The sequence below is a fragment of the Vanellus vanellus genome (assembly GCF_965231255.1).
Source record: "Vanellus vanellus genome assembly, chromosome: 11".
NCBI lineage: Eukaryota > Metazoa > Chordata > Aves > Charadriiformes > Charadriidae > Vanellus > Vanellus vanellus.
In genome coordinates, this window is record NC_138916.1 from 3,653,967 (window position 1) to 3,669,490 (window position 15,524).

The window sequence follows — 15,524 nt, forward strand, 5'->3', positions numbered from 1 at the left end:
CCCTCTCCTCTCCTCTCCTCTCCTCCTCTCTCTCCTCTCCTCTCTCTCCTCTCCTCTCCTCTCTCCTCTCCTCCTCTCCTTCCTTCCTCTCCTCTCCTCTCCTCTCCTCTCCTCTCCTCTCCTCTCCTCTCCTCTTTCCCATCCTTCGGAAGCGCCCCCCTGCCTCCCCCTCCCCGCTCCCGTGATCCCCCCGGCTTTTCTGTCTCTGAGAACCAAGCGGCGGGGCGATGTTTATAGAGAAAAGAAATGCCTGCTCTATTTCTAGCACGTGGGGAATGTATAGGGGGCGCCGGCGCGGGGCTGTGGGGGTGTGGAAGCGGGCGCGCACATCCCCTCCCAGGGCTGGCGGGGCAGGGCAGGAGGCTTTTCTCAGCCCCATCTACCTCGGGCCAAAAGTTCCCTCTCTCCTCCCCGGGGCTCCCAGAGGAAATGACCCCGGTGGGCCCCGAAATTTTTGTGGATGGGGATGCAGAAAAACTTGTAGCCCGGCTGAAGCCCGGCCAAAAGCTGGGAAAGGGAATGGGAAATTCCTCCTGACACCGCCCCCCTCGCCCCCTCCTCGCTTTCTTCTTTTGCGCTGGGGAGCACTGGGAGGGGGGGAGGGGGTTATGGCATGATAACGGACGGGAGCATCCGTTAACACACCGCAAGCAAGCAGAGGCTCTGACACCCCCCCCCCCCCCCCCGCCTGTGGCAGGGAGGAAAAACAACCACCAGAAAGCCAAGATTTGGGCAAAAAAAGCAGCAGGGATCCACGGGGGCCATCCCAAGCTGACTCATAGCCCACGAAGAACAGTCGGTGAGTCACGGTGACGGATGAACGTTACTTTTCTCTTTCCTTGGCTTGGAGGCGCGTGACGGGACCGGCCACCTCGAAACCGTGCCGTGGCTTTCTCCGCTCCCGTCAATTTTTAGCGGCAGCCCCGGGGATGTTTTCTGTCTGCTACCGTCTGTCTGTCCGGCTGTCAGGCGGCCAAGAGCGGCCGTTGGGCGCAGGGCAGCTCCCAGAGGTGTTGCACGGAGCGATGCGCAACCGGCGCAGGCGACACACCCGGGGAGGAAGGACGGAAAATGGGAATTTATCACCCTCTTGGATGCAGGGCACGGGGCGTAAATAGCTTGCGCCCCACCTCGCTGCCGGTTTGGCAGGAGGATGCTCAGAGGCCCTATTTGGTCTGTCCTGAGGATGAGCGACAGCCAACGAGCGACAAACCGGGCGGCAAAGCGGCATCCTCCCCAGCCCGGGGTTGGGAAGAGCTACAGCATCACCAATCCTCTGTTTTTAAGCCTGGCTTTGAAGCGTCCAGGGTTGCCCCGACTCTGGGCTCTGCTTCACAAAGCAGCCCGGGGCATTTGCAACGGGGGCAAAGCGGGTTCTCCGGTTGTCCCGCGTTAATAAAAAGCCTCGAGTCCGTCTGCGGACTTCGCGGGTGAAACGAGCATCACGCAGGCACGTCTAATCCCCCCCCGGCAGCTCGGGGAGAAAGAGCGTAACGCGTTTCTCTCGGCCTCAGTTTTTTTCTGTTACATTATCCGAGAAAAACCTCTACGGGGCATCCCCACCCACGTGCAGCATGGCAGCGTGCAACCCGGCACCGGGCACGATGGAGAGGGCTCGGGGAAGGGCTGGTTCGGCCATGAGGGCTTTTCCGACGGGCACCCTCGTCGCTCCGTGTCTTCGGGAGGTTTGGGGCTACGGGGTGCGGGCAGACCTGCCTTGTACCTGCTGGGGCGATTCGGGCACGTGGCTGTGGCAAGACCCAGGAAGGGTACAAATACGAGCCGGGGAATCTCTAGGACTTTGCCTATGGTAACGCTGGCTTCCCAAAAAGGAGACAAGCCGGAGCCCGGCTCATCCAGGCACCTGGAAAAGGCCGAGGCAACAGCCCCTGGGAGCTGAGGACGGGCTGAGCCAACGCCTGTTGCGAACAGTCTGTGCTTTGAGCTTTATTTAGGCACACAGACAGCATCAGCCTACCGCCTCCAAAGTCCTGTTACTGTCCAGCCTTCAACCTGACGTTAGTTCCTCCGGGTGAGCTTAACCCTGTCCTGCGATCTTGGAGGAATGTGCTTATTATATATTTGCCCGCAGCCCTCTGTTGCTAAATATAAGAGTGAGACGAGAATATTCTTCCCCGATTCCCACGATACCAGTTTGCATTCTCCCCCCTTTTCGGCTTTTTTTTTTTTTTTTTTTTTTTCCCCTGTTCTTTCCCATCAGCTGGAAACTTTTCCAGCTGCTGGGAGCTATGACCTCAAAACATGTGGCGCATTCACAAAAAAAAAAAAAAAAGAAAGTTTGAATAAATCGGTCGTATTTCCAAAAAAAGCGGAGGAGAGGAATAGCCGAGGCGGCTCCCTAGAGCCCATCACCCCGGATAAGGCAGGAGGGGTCCCGGCCGGGTACCCCAGGGGGCAGGCGCCGTTCCCTGCCCATGAGGAGGTACCCTACATGGGGCAACCACGGACAAGCTGGGGTCAATCTCGCCTCCCCGGGACCTCCATCACTGCTGCTTGGGGTCCCCGCAAGACGTGGGGGTCGCATTTTTGGCACCCCCTTGCTGGAAGCTCGGGGTGAACGCCGCTCAGAGGAGCCTTACGCATCCGAATCCTTCTTCCCCTCGCATCCCTCCTCATTGGGTTGGACGGGATGATCTCCAGAGGTCCCTTCCAACCCTGACCATTGATTCTGTGATTACAAACCCCCAGCAAGAGGGTTTTTGGGGAAGGGGGAGCTCAGCCTGTGGGTGACCTCGCTGGGAACCGGAGGAGAGCCGAGCTGTCTAAAAACAGTTTACTAAAGCCTCACACTCAGATGTCAAGAGGACAAGTTTTATGAGTGTTTTTTTTTTTTCTTTTTTGAGATAATCTTGTATTTGTTGATGTGCGTGGTGACTCTTTCCGTTTGAGGCTGAGCAGAATGCCCGGGTTTGGAGGCCACGCAAAACACAGGTTTTACCCCTAAAACCGAGCCTGTCCCCAGCCCCGCGCCCGGCACGCTGCTGATGGCCGGCGTGGCTCTCCCTGATGGGGACGGAGGGACCGCTGCTGGCGGTCTCAGCAGGGATGCTCCCGAGGGGATGGGTTTGCTGGGGGGCCGGTGCCCAGACCCGGGGTCACTGCTGCCACCTCTGCTTCGGCCAGGTGCAAAAATAGCCCCCAGCACCGGGAAACGGGGGTAAAACCCCTTTCCCAGCCCCGTGGGTCCGCGCCAGGCGGATGCCCATTGATCCCTGGAGCTGTGCCCCGGCCCGCGGGTGGTGTTACCTCGGGGGGGATCTAGGGGAGGGTTGGTAGCTCCCAGTGAAAGCCATGTGCTGTTTTGGGGGGTTTCACCAGCCCATTCGCCGTGAAAGAGCTCAGGAGTGCCAGGGCGGCCCCGGGAACCATCCCAGACACCCGAGCGGGCAACGGCTCCGCGTGGTGAAATCCCTGCCAGGGATGGAAAGGTCAGGGCTGGAAGGAAGAAGACCACTTTGTTCATTAACAGAAGGGTTTGTGTTTTTTTTTTTTCCACTCGGCTTGCCAGGCGTTGGCATATTTTGGTGAATGGAAGAAAAAAAAAAAAAAAAGAAAGGACCAAGGCGGGAGGGAAGGAGAGGAAAGCGTCCCTGGAAGCCACCTGCTCACTGGGCAGGGAATGGGGACAACAAGGGACCTGCAGGAATCTTGCAGGTGTTGCGGGCCACAGGGCTGGGCCCTGGGATCCTCCTTCTCCTCCTCCTCCTCCTCACACCGGCACAGGCTCGGGCGCAGAAGGTGGTTGGGGAGCGAAAGAGCAGAGGTGGTCAGTAATTTCTTTGCGAACCGCTCGGACGAAGCAACCTCCTGCCCCACCGCTGGTTGGAGCGCCGGCGCCCGGGGATGGGTGGCTGGGGAAGAGAAACTGCTCCGTGAGATGTTCTATTGGTTTTGGGGTGAGTTAGGAAAAAAAAAAAAAAAAAGTACTTTTGCAAAAAAAGCTCCACTTCTGAAGCTGTGGAGGCCACTGACCCAGTGGCAACGGTCGCTTCGACCCCAAAGCGCACCTTAGAGGGTCAGGCTAAGGTGCGGACCTGTCCTGAGCGGGGTGAGACCCGTGTCCCGACCCCGCAGAGCCCGCCGGGGCTGCCACCCGTCGCAGGCACACGCGTCCCGGCGCCCGGGAGGGAGCGGGGGGCGGGAGGCAGAGGGAGGAGGCGCGGGGTGGCAGCGGGGCAGCGTTGGGACGCTGAGGCAAGGGCACGCCGCCCTGCCAAGGGCTGTGTGCTCAAACCCAGCCACTTCTTGGGGAAAACTGGCTGGAAGTCACCATCTCCGCTCCCCGCTCTGTCCCCGTGCAGCAGCCAGAGTCCCCTGCCCTCCCCGCCGCCTGCGGCCAGCCCATCCCAAGGCACCGTGGCTCCTTCTCCTGGGGGACACCCTCAGCCCCGGGTGGTCCCCGGTGCCCCATCACCCCGGGGGATGATCCTGCATCCCTCTGGGGCTGTGCCGGTACGAGTGGTGATTCCCTCTCCCTGCGCTGGGATCTGCACCCACAGGCACAGGACAGACGGACGGAGCAGAGCCGGGAGGTGACACGCACCCTGGTGAACGCTGCCCAGCACCGTCCAAGCCCCGGCTCCTCGGGGCTGCCCTCGCGGAACGCTGTCGTGGCAAGGCCAAACATGGGCAGGGAGGGCTGGCTGTCCCTACCGGCGCCGCGGGACGTACGACGGCAGCGGCGCAGGGCTTTGGCGAAGCGCACAGGGAGCAAGCCCCATTCCACCCAACAGCATGGGGAAAGCATCAGACACGGCGTTGAGAACCGCAGAGGGTGAGCCGCCCCTCTCCCTCCTTTGCCTCTCCCCGAGGGACAACCTGGCCCAAAACACCCTCCCCAAAATCAGGCAGCCGCCTCTCCTCGCTCCCACCGGGTGGGTGACGGCCGCCCCGCACCTCGGGGAGGGGACAGCATGCACCCATGTGTGCCCGCACCGCTCCACCCCGAGTCCCCATCCTTCCTAGCCCACCCCACGCCCCCAAAACCGCACGTTTTTTCCCCCGGCTTTCTCGCCGCTCCATCCCTGGGGTGGGTTGGCGGGACGGGACTTACCTCCTGCCGGGGGTCCCGCGCGGAGGGGACGCGGCTGGCAGGCCAGCAGCAGCAGCAGCAGGCGCGTGGCGATGCCACCTCGGGCACCCATGGTGTCCCCCGGGGCTGGAGCAGCGGTTCGGGCTGCGGGCACGGCACAGCCCTCCGCCAGCGCCTGCTTCCCGGCGAGGGCTGCTGCTACTACTATATTTAATAAAGCCGAGCGAGGGAGGGACCCGTAACTTCTCCCGCCTGTCAGAAAGGAGGAATTCGCTCGGATTACAAAGTCAATTTTCTCTCTTAAAGGGCTAGAGGCTCCCACCCACCCGCCGCTCAAAGCACCCTTGTTCCCGCCGGGGCGAGGCGAGGGAGGAGCGGCCGCCGCCACCGCCGAAGGGGGGGAAAGGAGCCCGACACGGGGCGCGATGGGTGGTTCCGCAGGCACCGCCTGCTCCCGGCATCTATGGTGCTCCCGGCATCCATGGTGCTCCCGGCTTCCATGGTTGTCCCGGCACCGGGCATTTTTGGGGTGGCAAAACCAGCTCCTGGTGTCCACGCAGAGTGGTCGGGTGCCAAAGCCGCGTTAGCCATCCCCAGCGAGCCGGCGTGCCGCTCTGCCACCTTCCCCGCCGAGGCGGCTCTCCCAACCTCGCACCTCTCTCAGCGGCACTAAAGGATGATCCTCAACCCCTCGGGGCTCATCACGGTCCAACCGCGCTAGCGTGGCACTGGGAAAAGTCCTTCCCAGGTGCGAAGCCGGTGCCACACGTGTTCAGGACAAGGTCACAACCTTTCGGAGCATCCCACCCTCTCCTCGCCCCACAGAGCCCCGGTGGGTTTCGGGGCTCTCCGTGCTCACGGCATAGCTCACCTCCCATCTCTCCATCCCCTTCCAAACCTGCTCCCGGGCCTCCCGCTTGGATCTTGTGCAGCACACCCCTCCTTCCTCTCGGATGTCTATATTTCAGGTCCTTTTTTCCCCCCGTGCCGTGTTCTGCTGATGGATTATGTGCGGCTTGTTTCCCGCTGGTTTATTTCTAACCTCTTTAGGGCCCTTGGTGTGACTTTGCTGTCTCTGACAGCATTTGCAACACCTTCCAGCTTACAGTCATCTGCAAACATAATTAATTTGTTGTTTACCCTTGCTTTCAGATCATTAATAAAGACATTAAATAAACCTGGGATGTGCTGTTTTCTCAGTAACTTTTTATGAGTAATTGTCAGGGGCTCGGTAAGTTCATTAGCTAATTGTATTTAGTCTGGGGGTTACATATTATCCAGACTTGCTGATTTGTACAGATTCAATTTTGCCAAGTATTCCCTTTTCTGCTCTTTATCTGGAGGTGTACCGAGGACCTCTGCGTTGCTTCGCTTTCTGCCTGTCCTCAGCGGTCCCCCCTCTCTTTGCCTCGTTAAGGGCTGATTGACGGTTAGAGCGTGCAGGGCTTGGCCCTTTGGGTGGGTGTTTGACCTCCGTCATTTTTCATGGGTAACAGGCAGGCTGAAAGCGTCCAGCCCTCTCCTGCTCTCCTGGTCCCACTCCCCTCTCTGGAAGGATGCACCAGGACCACCTCCAACCCAGCAGGACCACGTCCATCCCAGCAGGACCACATCCAACCCAGCAGGACCCCCTCCATCCTAGCAGGACCCCCTCCAACCCAGCAGGACACCTCCATCCCAGCAGGACCCCTCCAACCCAGCAGGACCACCTCCAACCCAGCAGGACCACGTCCATCCCAGCAGGACCACCTCCATCCCAGCAGGACCACCTCCAACCCACCAGCAAGCATCTCTGGGTTTGCTCCTGGTTCCCTGTCCCCAGGTTTGCACTGGTCCCTGTGGCACTGGGGACAAGCCACCATCCACTGGGGAAACACCAGCCTCAGGCAGAGCTGGGGCAGCAGGTACGGCTCGAGGGAGGAGAGAATGGCTCTGAGCACCCTGAGCATCCTCCACCTCGGGGATGCTGACTGGTCTGCTCCTGCCTCTGCAGGTGGGGGGGTTTCCCTGCTCCGGCAGCAGGACGCCCACGTGCAGCAGCAGGAATTGCCACTTGCTGGCCGTGCTGGCTTCAGTGTCACCCGGCACTGACCAGGAGGAGGCTGGTGGGAAAATAGCGGAGACAAACCCGGCTATGGCAAGGACGGAGCAAAACCACCACTGCTTTTTTAATTGTTATTCTTTTCCCCGCTTCCAATAAGGAAATTACAACTTCTGGTTGAAGCCTCGCGCGTTTTCCGGAGTAGTGTCCCCACCAAGTCCCCGCGGCAACCCAGGTGCTCCCGCCGCAGGCTGTTCTAGCCGCCCCCCTCGCTGGAGCCCCCCTCGCCGGACCCCCCCCAAACACAGCCCCATGCCCCGTGTCTGGCCAGCACATTTGCTGTCCCTCAGCCAGGCCCTGGCGGCAGCCGGGGATTTGTTTTTCCCTTTCCGAGCCAACATCTGGCCGAGCGACAGAGGGGCAGAGCCGGCGCGGAGCTGTGCCTTCGCTCTCCGGGTTCTGCACCAAAACCAGCTCTGACGATGGGGTGAGACCCTCACTCTTCTCCCCCCCCCCCCCCTCCTGCAGCCAAGGCAGGTCCAAGCCCAGCTTGCCCACTGCCGGCGCGGGGACCCCATGTCTGGGTGCCCCCGTCTCCGTTTGCGGGCAGCGGGGAGCTGCCCTGGCCCTCGGGTGAGTGCCCGCCGCGGGGAATGCCGGCTGCCGGGGCGGGCGGGGGGCTGGGGGCTCCGGGAACCCGCCGGGGGTTGATTTGAGGAGGGCTAGGGGAGGGAAAAAAATTAAGAGAAGTTAAATTTTTTCCTTGCCCGCAGCCCAGGGGCTGGTGTTTGAGGCGGTCTCCATCTCTCCGGGCGCGGGGCTGCTCCCCGCCTCCTCTCAGCCTCCGGACGCATTTATTTATCCAAGCCCAGCTTTTATTTGGGATGTGTTTCCAGGGTAGCCGGTGCGGATGGAGCTGCGGAGGGCTGCCAGGGGCCTCCACAGCCGCAGCTCCCCCCCCTCCCGCCCCCCAACAGCACCTCTGGGCCACCCCATCTCCCCGAAGCGGGGGAGCCCCGCTTTCATCCGCTGCATCCGAGCCCGGGGCGGGCTGGCCAAGCCGGGAGCCCTTTCCCTGGAGAGCCGTGCGCCCCGTTTGCTTGGCATGGGCACAGATGTCCATGGCAACTATTTCATGGGCTGCCTTTTGCCATCTCCCATGTCCTCCTCCATGCCAACAGCCCGGGACCAGCTAACTCTCCGGAAAACCTTTCCAATCCCATGACCTGCTCTGTTTGAGGCTCGAGAGACTCAGAGCTGGGTGACGCTGGTGTTCACCAGTGGGCACCCCAGGCTCTCACCCTGCCACCCACCGCCGGCGGAGGAGGGGGTCGGCCGCCCGCAGAGCAAGGATGGAGCTTCCCGAAGGCGGCGAGGGGCTGCAGCTGGGGAAGGGAGGCTGTGCGAGGGAGGAGAGCAGCAAGCGTGCTTGGAGCACGCCGCGAGCGTCTGGAAGGAATATCCCATCCGGTGCTGGCAGGAGGGAGCGCATTCATGAATGCTGCTGGGGTTTAGCTTCTCAGCATCTGCCTTCCCGAGGGATTGGAGTAGGAAACATAGCGAAGCCTTTGAACCCGACCTGGCTCAAAGCAACGCACCGGCTGGAGGTGCTGGGCGGATCTGGCCTGGGGTGGCGGGTCCCCGACCTTGGCCATGCGCCCATTCCCCCAGGAGCGGGGGACATCAGCTGGGTGGTGTTTCAGCCAGGCTGGAGCCCCTCCTGCCTCACCACCATAGGTGCCGTGTAGGCAGCGGTCACCTCGGAGAGGTTTTCCTCTCTATTTGCTCAGGGAGAATGCAACGCGAACCTTGTGACGGTGGCTCCAAACAGCTGGGCAGATGTGAAACGCCTCTGTGTCTGGGCTTACCCCCGGGGGAGTAGAGAGGGACGTCACGGGGTTTGTTCAATACGTTCGGCATGCCCCGTCTCGGGGTGAGGGAACACGCAGGAGGAGGAAGAGGGTGCTGCAGGGAGTTGGGGGTGCTGGGGGGGAACTGGGGCTGCTGCGATAGGCAGGAGGAGCGAAGCCCCACGTCCTCCCGAGACTTTCTCTTCCATCTTTGCAACCACCAACAAAACAGTCTTTGTCTGGCAGAGACTTGCGATGCTGTTAATTTCAGGAGGCAAACGGCTCCTCACAGAGTTTCGGGGCCCTGAGCGCTAATTGCCCTGACGAGCCCCATCTGGGGCATCACCCACACCCTCTCCCACCCCCACCGGGCTCTATTTAAATTCAGGTGCCATCAACCTTTGCTCTTCTCCACCAGGGGTGTGTTGTGGTGTTGAGCTGGTGCTGTGTGTCCTGGACCATGTAGGATGGACCTCTGCCTGCCCCAGCAGAGCAGCCAGCCCCAGTGCCCCCAGGTAGGTGGACTGCATCCCTCACCCAGTTGTCTGCTTTGCCCAGTGCAGGAGCTCCCCTCTCCTGCAGTGGTTTGCCCTCTGAGGATGGGAACTGGGATGCGCCTGCAGTGTGGTGAGTGAACATCTCCTCTCTGTTGACTTGGTGTTACTTTGGGGTGTTCCTGCCTGGGTGCATCACATGCAGCCTCTGCACGGGGATGGGGTTTAAAATCTGCCAAAAGCAATTTTCTGGGGTGACCCTGGGTAGTGCTGGCCTCCGTGCTGGACCACGGGACAACCCCTGTGGGCCAGACCCACAGCCCTCCTGCTGCTTTCCCCAGGTCTTGCGTGAGGGGCTTGCTGTGAGATGGGCTCTATCTGCACCCCTGTGGTGTTCAGAGCGCTGCGACTGTACTTCCCTGTGACTAATACCCTTTGCTCTTCCTTGAGCACTGAATGCATCGCTCCCCGGCGTTGGTTTAAAAAAGGAAATCAATAAAGCCCATTTATTTTTAGCCTGGATTTAGGGTGTTTTGGAAGAGGAACTGAGCTGTGATTTGGAGCCAGCAGGCTCACCTGCTTCTCCAGTGCTCGTCAGAGAGAGGAACCGGCTTTTAACACTGGATAAATATTGACCGGTGTGTTTTCAAGGAGCTGGTTCCTCTCTGTGTGAGTGGGGAACCTTCTGCGGGCATGGGGAGGGCTAGAGCGGAGTGTCCAGGGGGGTGACGATGAGCCACTCGGGCTGACTTTGGGCATCCAGTGAGGTCTCAGGATTTAACTGGGCTGTGACAGTGGACCCAGAGCTGCTTGACCGCTGACAGCGCCTGCTTGAAGAAACGCTCTTTTCTCACAGAGCACCAGCTAGACCTAAACCCCACTAAAACCAGCCCGAGACCACGGCAAGCTCTGGCCTGGGGTGGTTTAGGCTGGCAGGGCGCTGCCCGCTCGGCGCTGGGTGAGCTTCAGGGCAGGGTGGGAGGTGAGGAAGATGCTGGCGTTGCCGGTGCGGGAGGAAGGCTGGAGCAGCCCGGCTCGGCTGGGTATGATGCCCAGCGTGTGTTTGGCCCCTCCTGGTCCTTGTTTGCCCCTCTCTGCAGCGGGCAGGGCCCGGGGAGCCACTGCCAGCGCCCGCAGCCCAGGAGATGGCACCAGCGCACTGCGCTCGACGGCCCCGGCCGGGGGACGGGTGGTCCCCTCCCGGGGCGGGGGGGGACGGACGGAGGGATGGAGGGAGGGAGGGAGGGAGGGAGGGAGGGAGGGATGGGGGTGGTGTGTGTGTGTGCTTCCCTCCCGGGCCGGGGGGAAGGATGGGTGGGTGCCCCCGGGGGGATGGACGCATGGGTGCTCCCCTGCCGGGGTGGGGGTGACCCCGGGGGATGGATGGATGGATGGATGCGTTCTCCCCTCCTGGGGCTGGATGGGTGGCCGGGTGCAAGCTGCCACCAGCAGGCCGGGGTCGCTCACCCCAAGGTGGGCACCCCTGGCCACTCGGGGGGCTGCCCTTGCTGCGGGGGGCTTTGGGATGGATGGGCAGGGGACAGGTAGGGCTCTGCTGCCTTTGGCCATTTTGGGGCTGAGCAGAAGCAGGGACCCTGGGGGCTGATCCCCCCCTGCTCCTGATGTGGCCCCCCGTGCTGATTTGGGAGGGGTCTTCCCTCCAAGTTAGTGTGAATGTAGGGCCTGGAGCCCTCCCCCCCCGGTGCTGTTTGGCTACTGCCCTGCAGCAACCCCCCCTGGGAGATGGGGAGGGGGAATGGGACCGGTGCTGGAAGATCCAGCCTGCTCCAGAGAGGGTCCTTCTAAGCCACAGGGTTCCTGCTGCCTCTGTTGCACCCCAACTCCTGAGCAAACAAGGGGGGGCTGCCCAGGCTCCAGCCCACCCCTGCTTCAACCAGGAAGGAAATCAGAGGTTTGGGGGGGTCCCCATGTGCTGAGGGTCTGTCTGGGCTGGTCTTCCAGCAGTTTCCGGCTACTGGTGATGGCTGGAGGTGAGACGTGTGGCTGGGGAGGGCGGAAGGAGCACGTTTGCATTGGGATGTAGGGCTGAGCCATAGGGGAAAGGGGCAGGCAGTGATGGAAGGCATGTTCCTGGCAGCTCATCCCAGCCGGGACGGCAATCCTGGTGAGGGGTTGAGATGTCCTGCGACTCCCAGGGGTGGGTGACAAGCAGCCCCAGAGCCCTCGGGGTCCCTCCTGTCTCCGCTCCTCATGCGGGTGCCCTTGTGGCTCCTCCACCTTGCAGGCAGCCGTGGCAGCTTCCCCCAGGGGAGACCAGTTAGAGAGACATGAGCCTTCTGTTGCCATCCAAACGCTAAACCTGAAGCCCCCAAAGCTTTAATGGGGCGGGTGGGAATAAATGAGCGGAGGAAGATGCAATGACACCCCCACCCCCCTTTGCATCACCCCAGCTCCCGGTGCTGTGGTTTCCCTTCCCGGTCAGGCTTCACTGGGGGATTTCTCTCCCCACAGCGCGACCCATCTGTCTGGGAACAGATTAGAAAGATGTCACTTTGCCGGCACAGTCATTTATCATGGCGGCTGGGGAAATTAGCAGGGGCCGGGCAGGGAGAAGGGAAATTGGGCTTGTCCTGGTGGGGTAGGTAAAGGTCGCGGAGATTTCTAGACTATTTCTGGCTTGGCATTAGTTTGTCTTGAGAAGGAAACCCAGGGGGGAAACCAGTGCCTGGGATTCCCACCTTCGGGTCCCGATGGGGCTGAGAGCAATAAATTCTGTCAAAATTTATGGGGCGGAGTAGCTGGGATCTCTCAAGCATCGAGGGCTACAAATCCCCGGCTTTTAACCAAAAGCTAATATTCTCCTTCCAGCTGTTAATTCCGGGAGCTGGGGTATAAATTAAGCTTTCAGCCTCGCCATAATAATCACAAGGGTGGGACAAACCGCATCATCCTGCTGCAGCTTGCAGGGGTTACCCGCACCCCGCTCTGCGCACGCAGGAGCCGCCGAGCCGCCCTCGGTGGTCCGCACAGGGGACAGTGATGGGCTAAGGGCCCTCGATGGAGAGTTGCCAGCCGGAAACATGGCACACGCTCTCAAAGGGGAGGGGAATATGTTATTTTGCAGCTGGGGGAGAGACGGCGCCACAAACAAATGAAGAGTAAAACGCAAATTAAAACCGATAAAAATCCCTTGGCGGTGTCCCCTTTAAGCATCATATATTTTTATCTTGCTCTGGTTTTATTTGCTGGAAAAGGAAACGCAAAGGGAGAAACATTCAATTAAACCTGCCCGTCAGCTGGAGCCCCCGAGCTGTGTCATGCTGGAAGAGGGATGCTGCCGCAGGTCTCCTCTGTGCCATCCCCATCGGGGTGGCTCGGGGCAGCTGGGACCATCGATATTGTCTCCTGTCTGTCTGCTCGCCCACTGCTGTCACAGCCATCTTGTAGCACACGATCGCATTTGCAAGGCAACGTTAATCACCATAGTAACGAGGGCCTTGTTTCTGGCAGGATCTGTCCCTCCCTGGGCGTGTGGTGGAGCGGAGCCATCTCCTCCTTGGGCTTCACGGAGCAAGACTGGCTGTGAGGGCTCCTCGAGGACATGCAAAGGTTTCCTTCCTTTTCCCTTCTGTGCCACCATCCCCACCTTGTCCATCGCCTGCTGGCTTCTCTCCATCGCCTCATCCTTCTCTCCAGTGTGGTGCCCACAGAGGACACGTGGGGCACGTGGACCAGTGCTAGAGGGACCAAAGTCCTGAAGTAAGGAGGGCCTGTACATCCAGGGTCAAAGTTGGGACTTTTGGGACAGCAACTGCCTCTTCAGTAGCACCTGGGGGGCTCTTTGATGTATTCACTCAGGTAACACAAGAGGGTCACAGGCTGGTTTCTGTTCAGACCACCGGCTTTTCCTTCTGGAGGGTGATACGTTGGAGTTTCCATAAGCATTATTGGTCTACAAAGATGTGCACCAGTTTCTAGATGGCCGAAACAAAGAACAACTACCAACTGTGAAGCCCAGCACATGCTCGCCGTTGGGCTGCTTAAACATCTAAATGTGAGAGCTGGAAATGTCACTGCAAACCTTGAAACCTGAATATTTCTGCTCTTGCATCAAGACAGTGTTTCAGTGGGGTTGGCGTTTTTCCATCTGTGGGAAGAGCCAGTGGAGGTGGTCCTGGAGATGCTCTTTTTCTCCCCAAACCTTCTCTGAACACCCTTTCCCTCAGCTGGGGTTGATTCCCAGTGCAAACTAGTGACGTGGAGGATGCTGGTCATGTGCTGGTGGGACTCCAGAACTGACTTGAAGGAAACCAGCTTCTGGCTTTATCCTGTTGAAGGCACAAGGCGGTGGAGAAGATGGTCCCAGACATACTCGCCCGTGTGGGCACTTGGATTTTTCTTCATGGCAAGGAAACCTTCTCCCCTTGGTGGAGGCTGCTGGTTAGCAGTAGTTGTGACGTGAGCAGCTGCGATGTGGACATCTGTCTCCTCATAACTAGACTGGGACCAATACCTTATTCCCTGGCAGGAATTCATCAGTCGCCAATGACTTTCTGTCTCTGTTGGCCCAGGGCTGGAGCTGAGCCAGTGTCACGGAGGTAAAAGGGTCTATTTAGCGATGAAAAATACTCCCAAGTCATCTAGAACCTCTTCAGGCTTCAAATACTGGGGACACCGGGGATGAGCTGGGAGTGGAGAGATGCTGGGGGGACTGGAGCACCCAGCAAGTGTGTGCAGAGCCTCACCAAAACCAGTGGTGTCGGTGTAGGTGTGATGCTCATGAGATGCGGAAGAGCTGCTCTCCGGCCATGGGTAGATGCTGCAACGATGGCAGGAATTTAGGAAGGTGCCCTCTTGTTCCCCCTTACCTCCCACCTCCCCACTGGGCAGAGGGGGGGGCGGGGAAACAAGTAGCCGTGAGGGATGTAGCCATACTAAACCCAGACCCCCCATGGGAAGGGTGTAATGCGCTGGAGAGAAGCGGTTCGGCGGGTGCGTTACAGAGCTGGGGATAATAAGAATAATATGAAAAACATCAGGGAGAGTGGCAGCTTGGCAGCCCGGGGTCAGGCTCTCCTCCTGCCGGGATCCTGCCACCCACCGGCAGCGCTGCCGAGCCCTGGGAAAACTGTCAGCCGCTGACACGGCACAAATAGAGCTGTTTCCCCGAAGAAGAAAAAAAAAAAAAAAAAAAAAAAAAGAAAAAATCCAAACCAGCTTCTGTTATGTTTTCATTCCAGGCGTTGCTGCTGCTCCTCGGTGAAACCCCTTGCTGAGCCCGCTCGGGTGTACACGTGGGCATCTTGGGTCTGGTTGGGGATGGGGAGAGGGAAACGGAGATGATGGAAAAGGGATAATATTTCTTAAAAAGAGCAAAGCCAGGGATGAGATTGGTTGGAGAAGGAAATGGAGGGGAAAATGTGTTCTGGGTAAGGGAAGAAGAGCCCCCCCTCCCTCAGGCATGCACTGACTTCAGCCCCTCCATCACCTCCTCGGTCTTCTCCAGCTGATGTTTCTCATCCCTCTTCGCTCCTAATTGCTCTCTCCATCTCTCCAGCACCCATGGGCCCCCATCCCCATGTACGGTCCCTGTCTTTTCTCACTCCCCAGCCTCAACTCTGGAGCTGTACCTGCTCCCCACAGCCCTGTTGGGACACGTGCAATGATGGATCCCCCTCCCCACGCTGTATCTTTAAAACAGATGAGAAGTCTCTGTCCTTACTGGTTTTGCTCATTCCACGTGCTGTCAAGGAGAAGTGCCAAACTTAATTCTTGCACGGATAACCCTTATTTTCATTTTCTAGCTCGCTAAAAGGACCGGGCACGTCCCAGAAGACTTTCCTGCCCGAGCCAAGGCTGCCAGGATGGTTGCGGAGAGAGGACCAAGCAATCAGGACTTCTGCTGGCTGTGGATGGTCCCCATCCAGCCCAGACCCTGGGGGCAATGACCACAGAGGAAGAACACAAGTGGGAGGAGGAAGAGTAAGGCAGGAGGAAGAAAGGCTGAGCCGTCTGGCAGTGGTGTTGAAAGGAGGAGAGCGTGGGCTGGGTCTCGGCTGTGAGGATGAGGATGGATTTTTCGGAGTAGCCTTGAGTTTAGCTTTTTTTTTTTTTTTTGGTTGGGT

At 59.6% G+C, this 15,524-nt stretch overlaps 1 protein-coding gene across 1 annotated transcript in view; it reads right to left on the reverse strand.

Annotated features, from left to right (window-relative positions):
* Window positions 1-5,215, reverse strand: part of CSPG4 (chondroitin sulfate proteoglycan 4) — a 28,020-nt gene extending 22,805 nt beyond the window's left edge. The window contains exon 1 of the mRNA XM_082488608.1: window positions 5,075-5,215. Coding sequence (XP_082344734.1) covers window positions 5,075-5,165 — 91 coding nt within the window. The 5' untranslated portion in view covers window positions 5,166-5,215. The remainder of the gene's footprint in view (window positions 1-5,074) is intronic.
* Window positions 5,216-15,524: the final 10,309 nt, after the last annotated feature.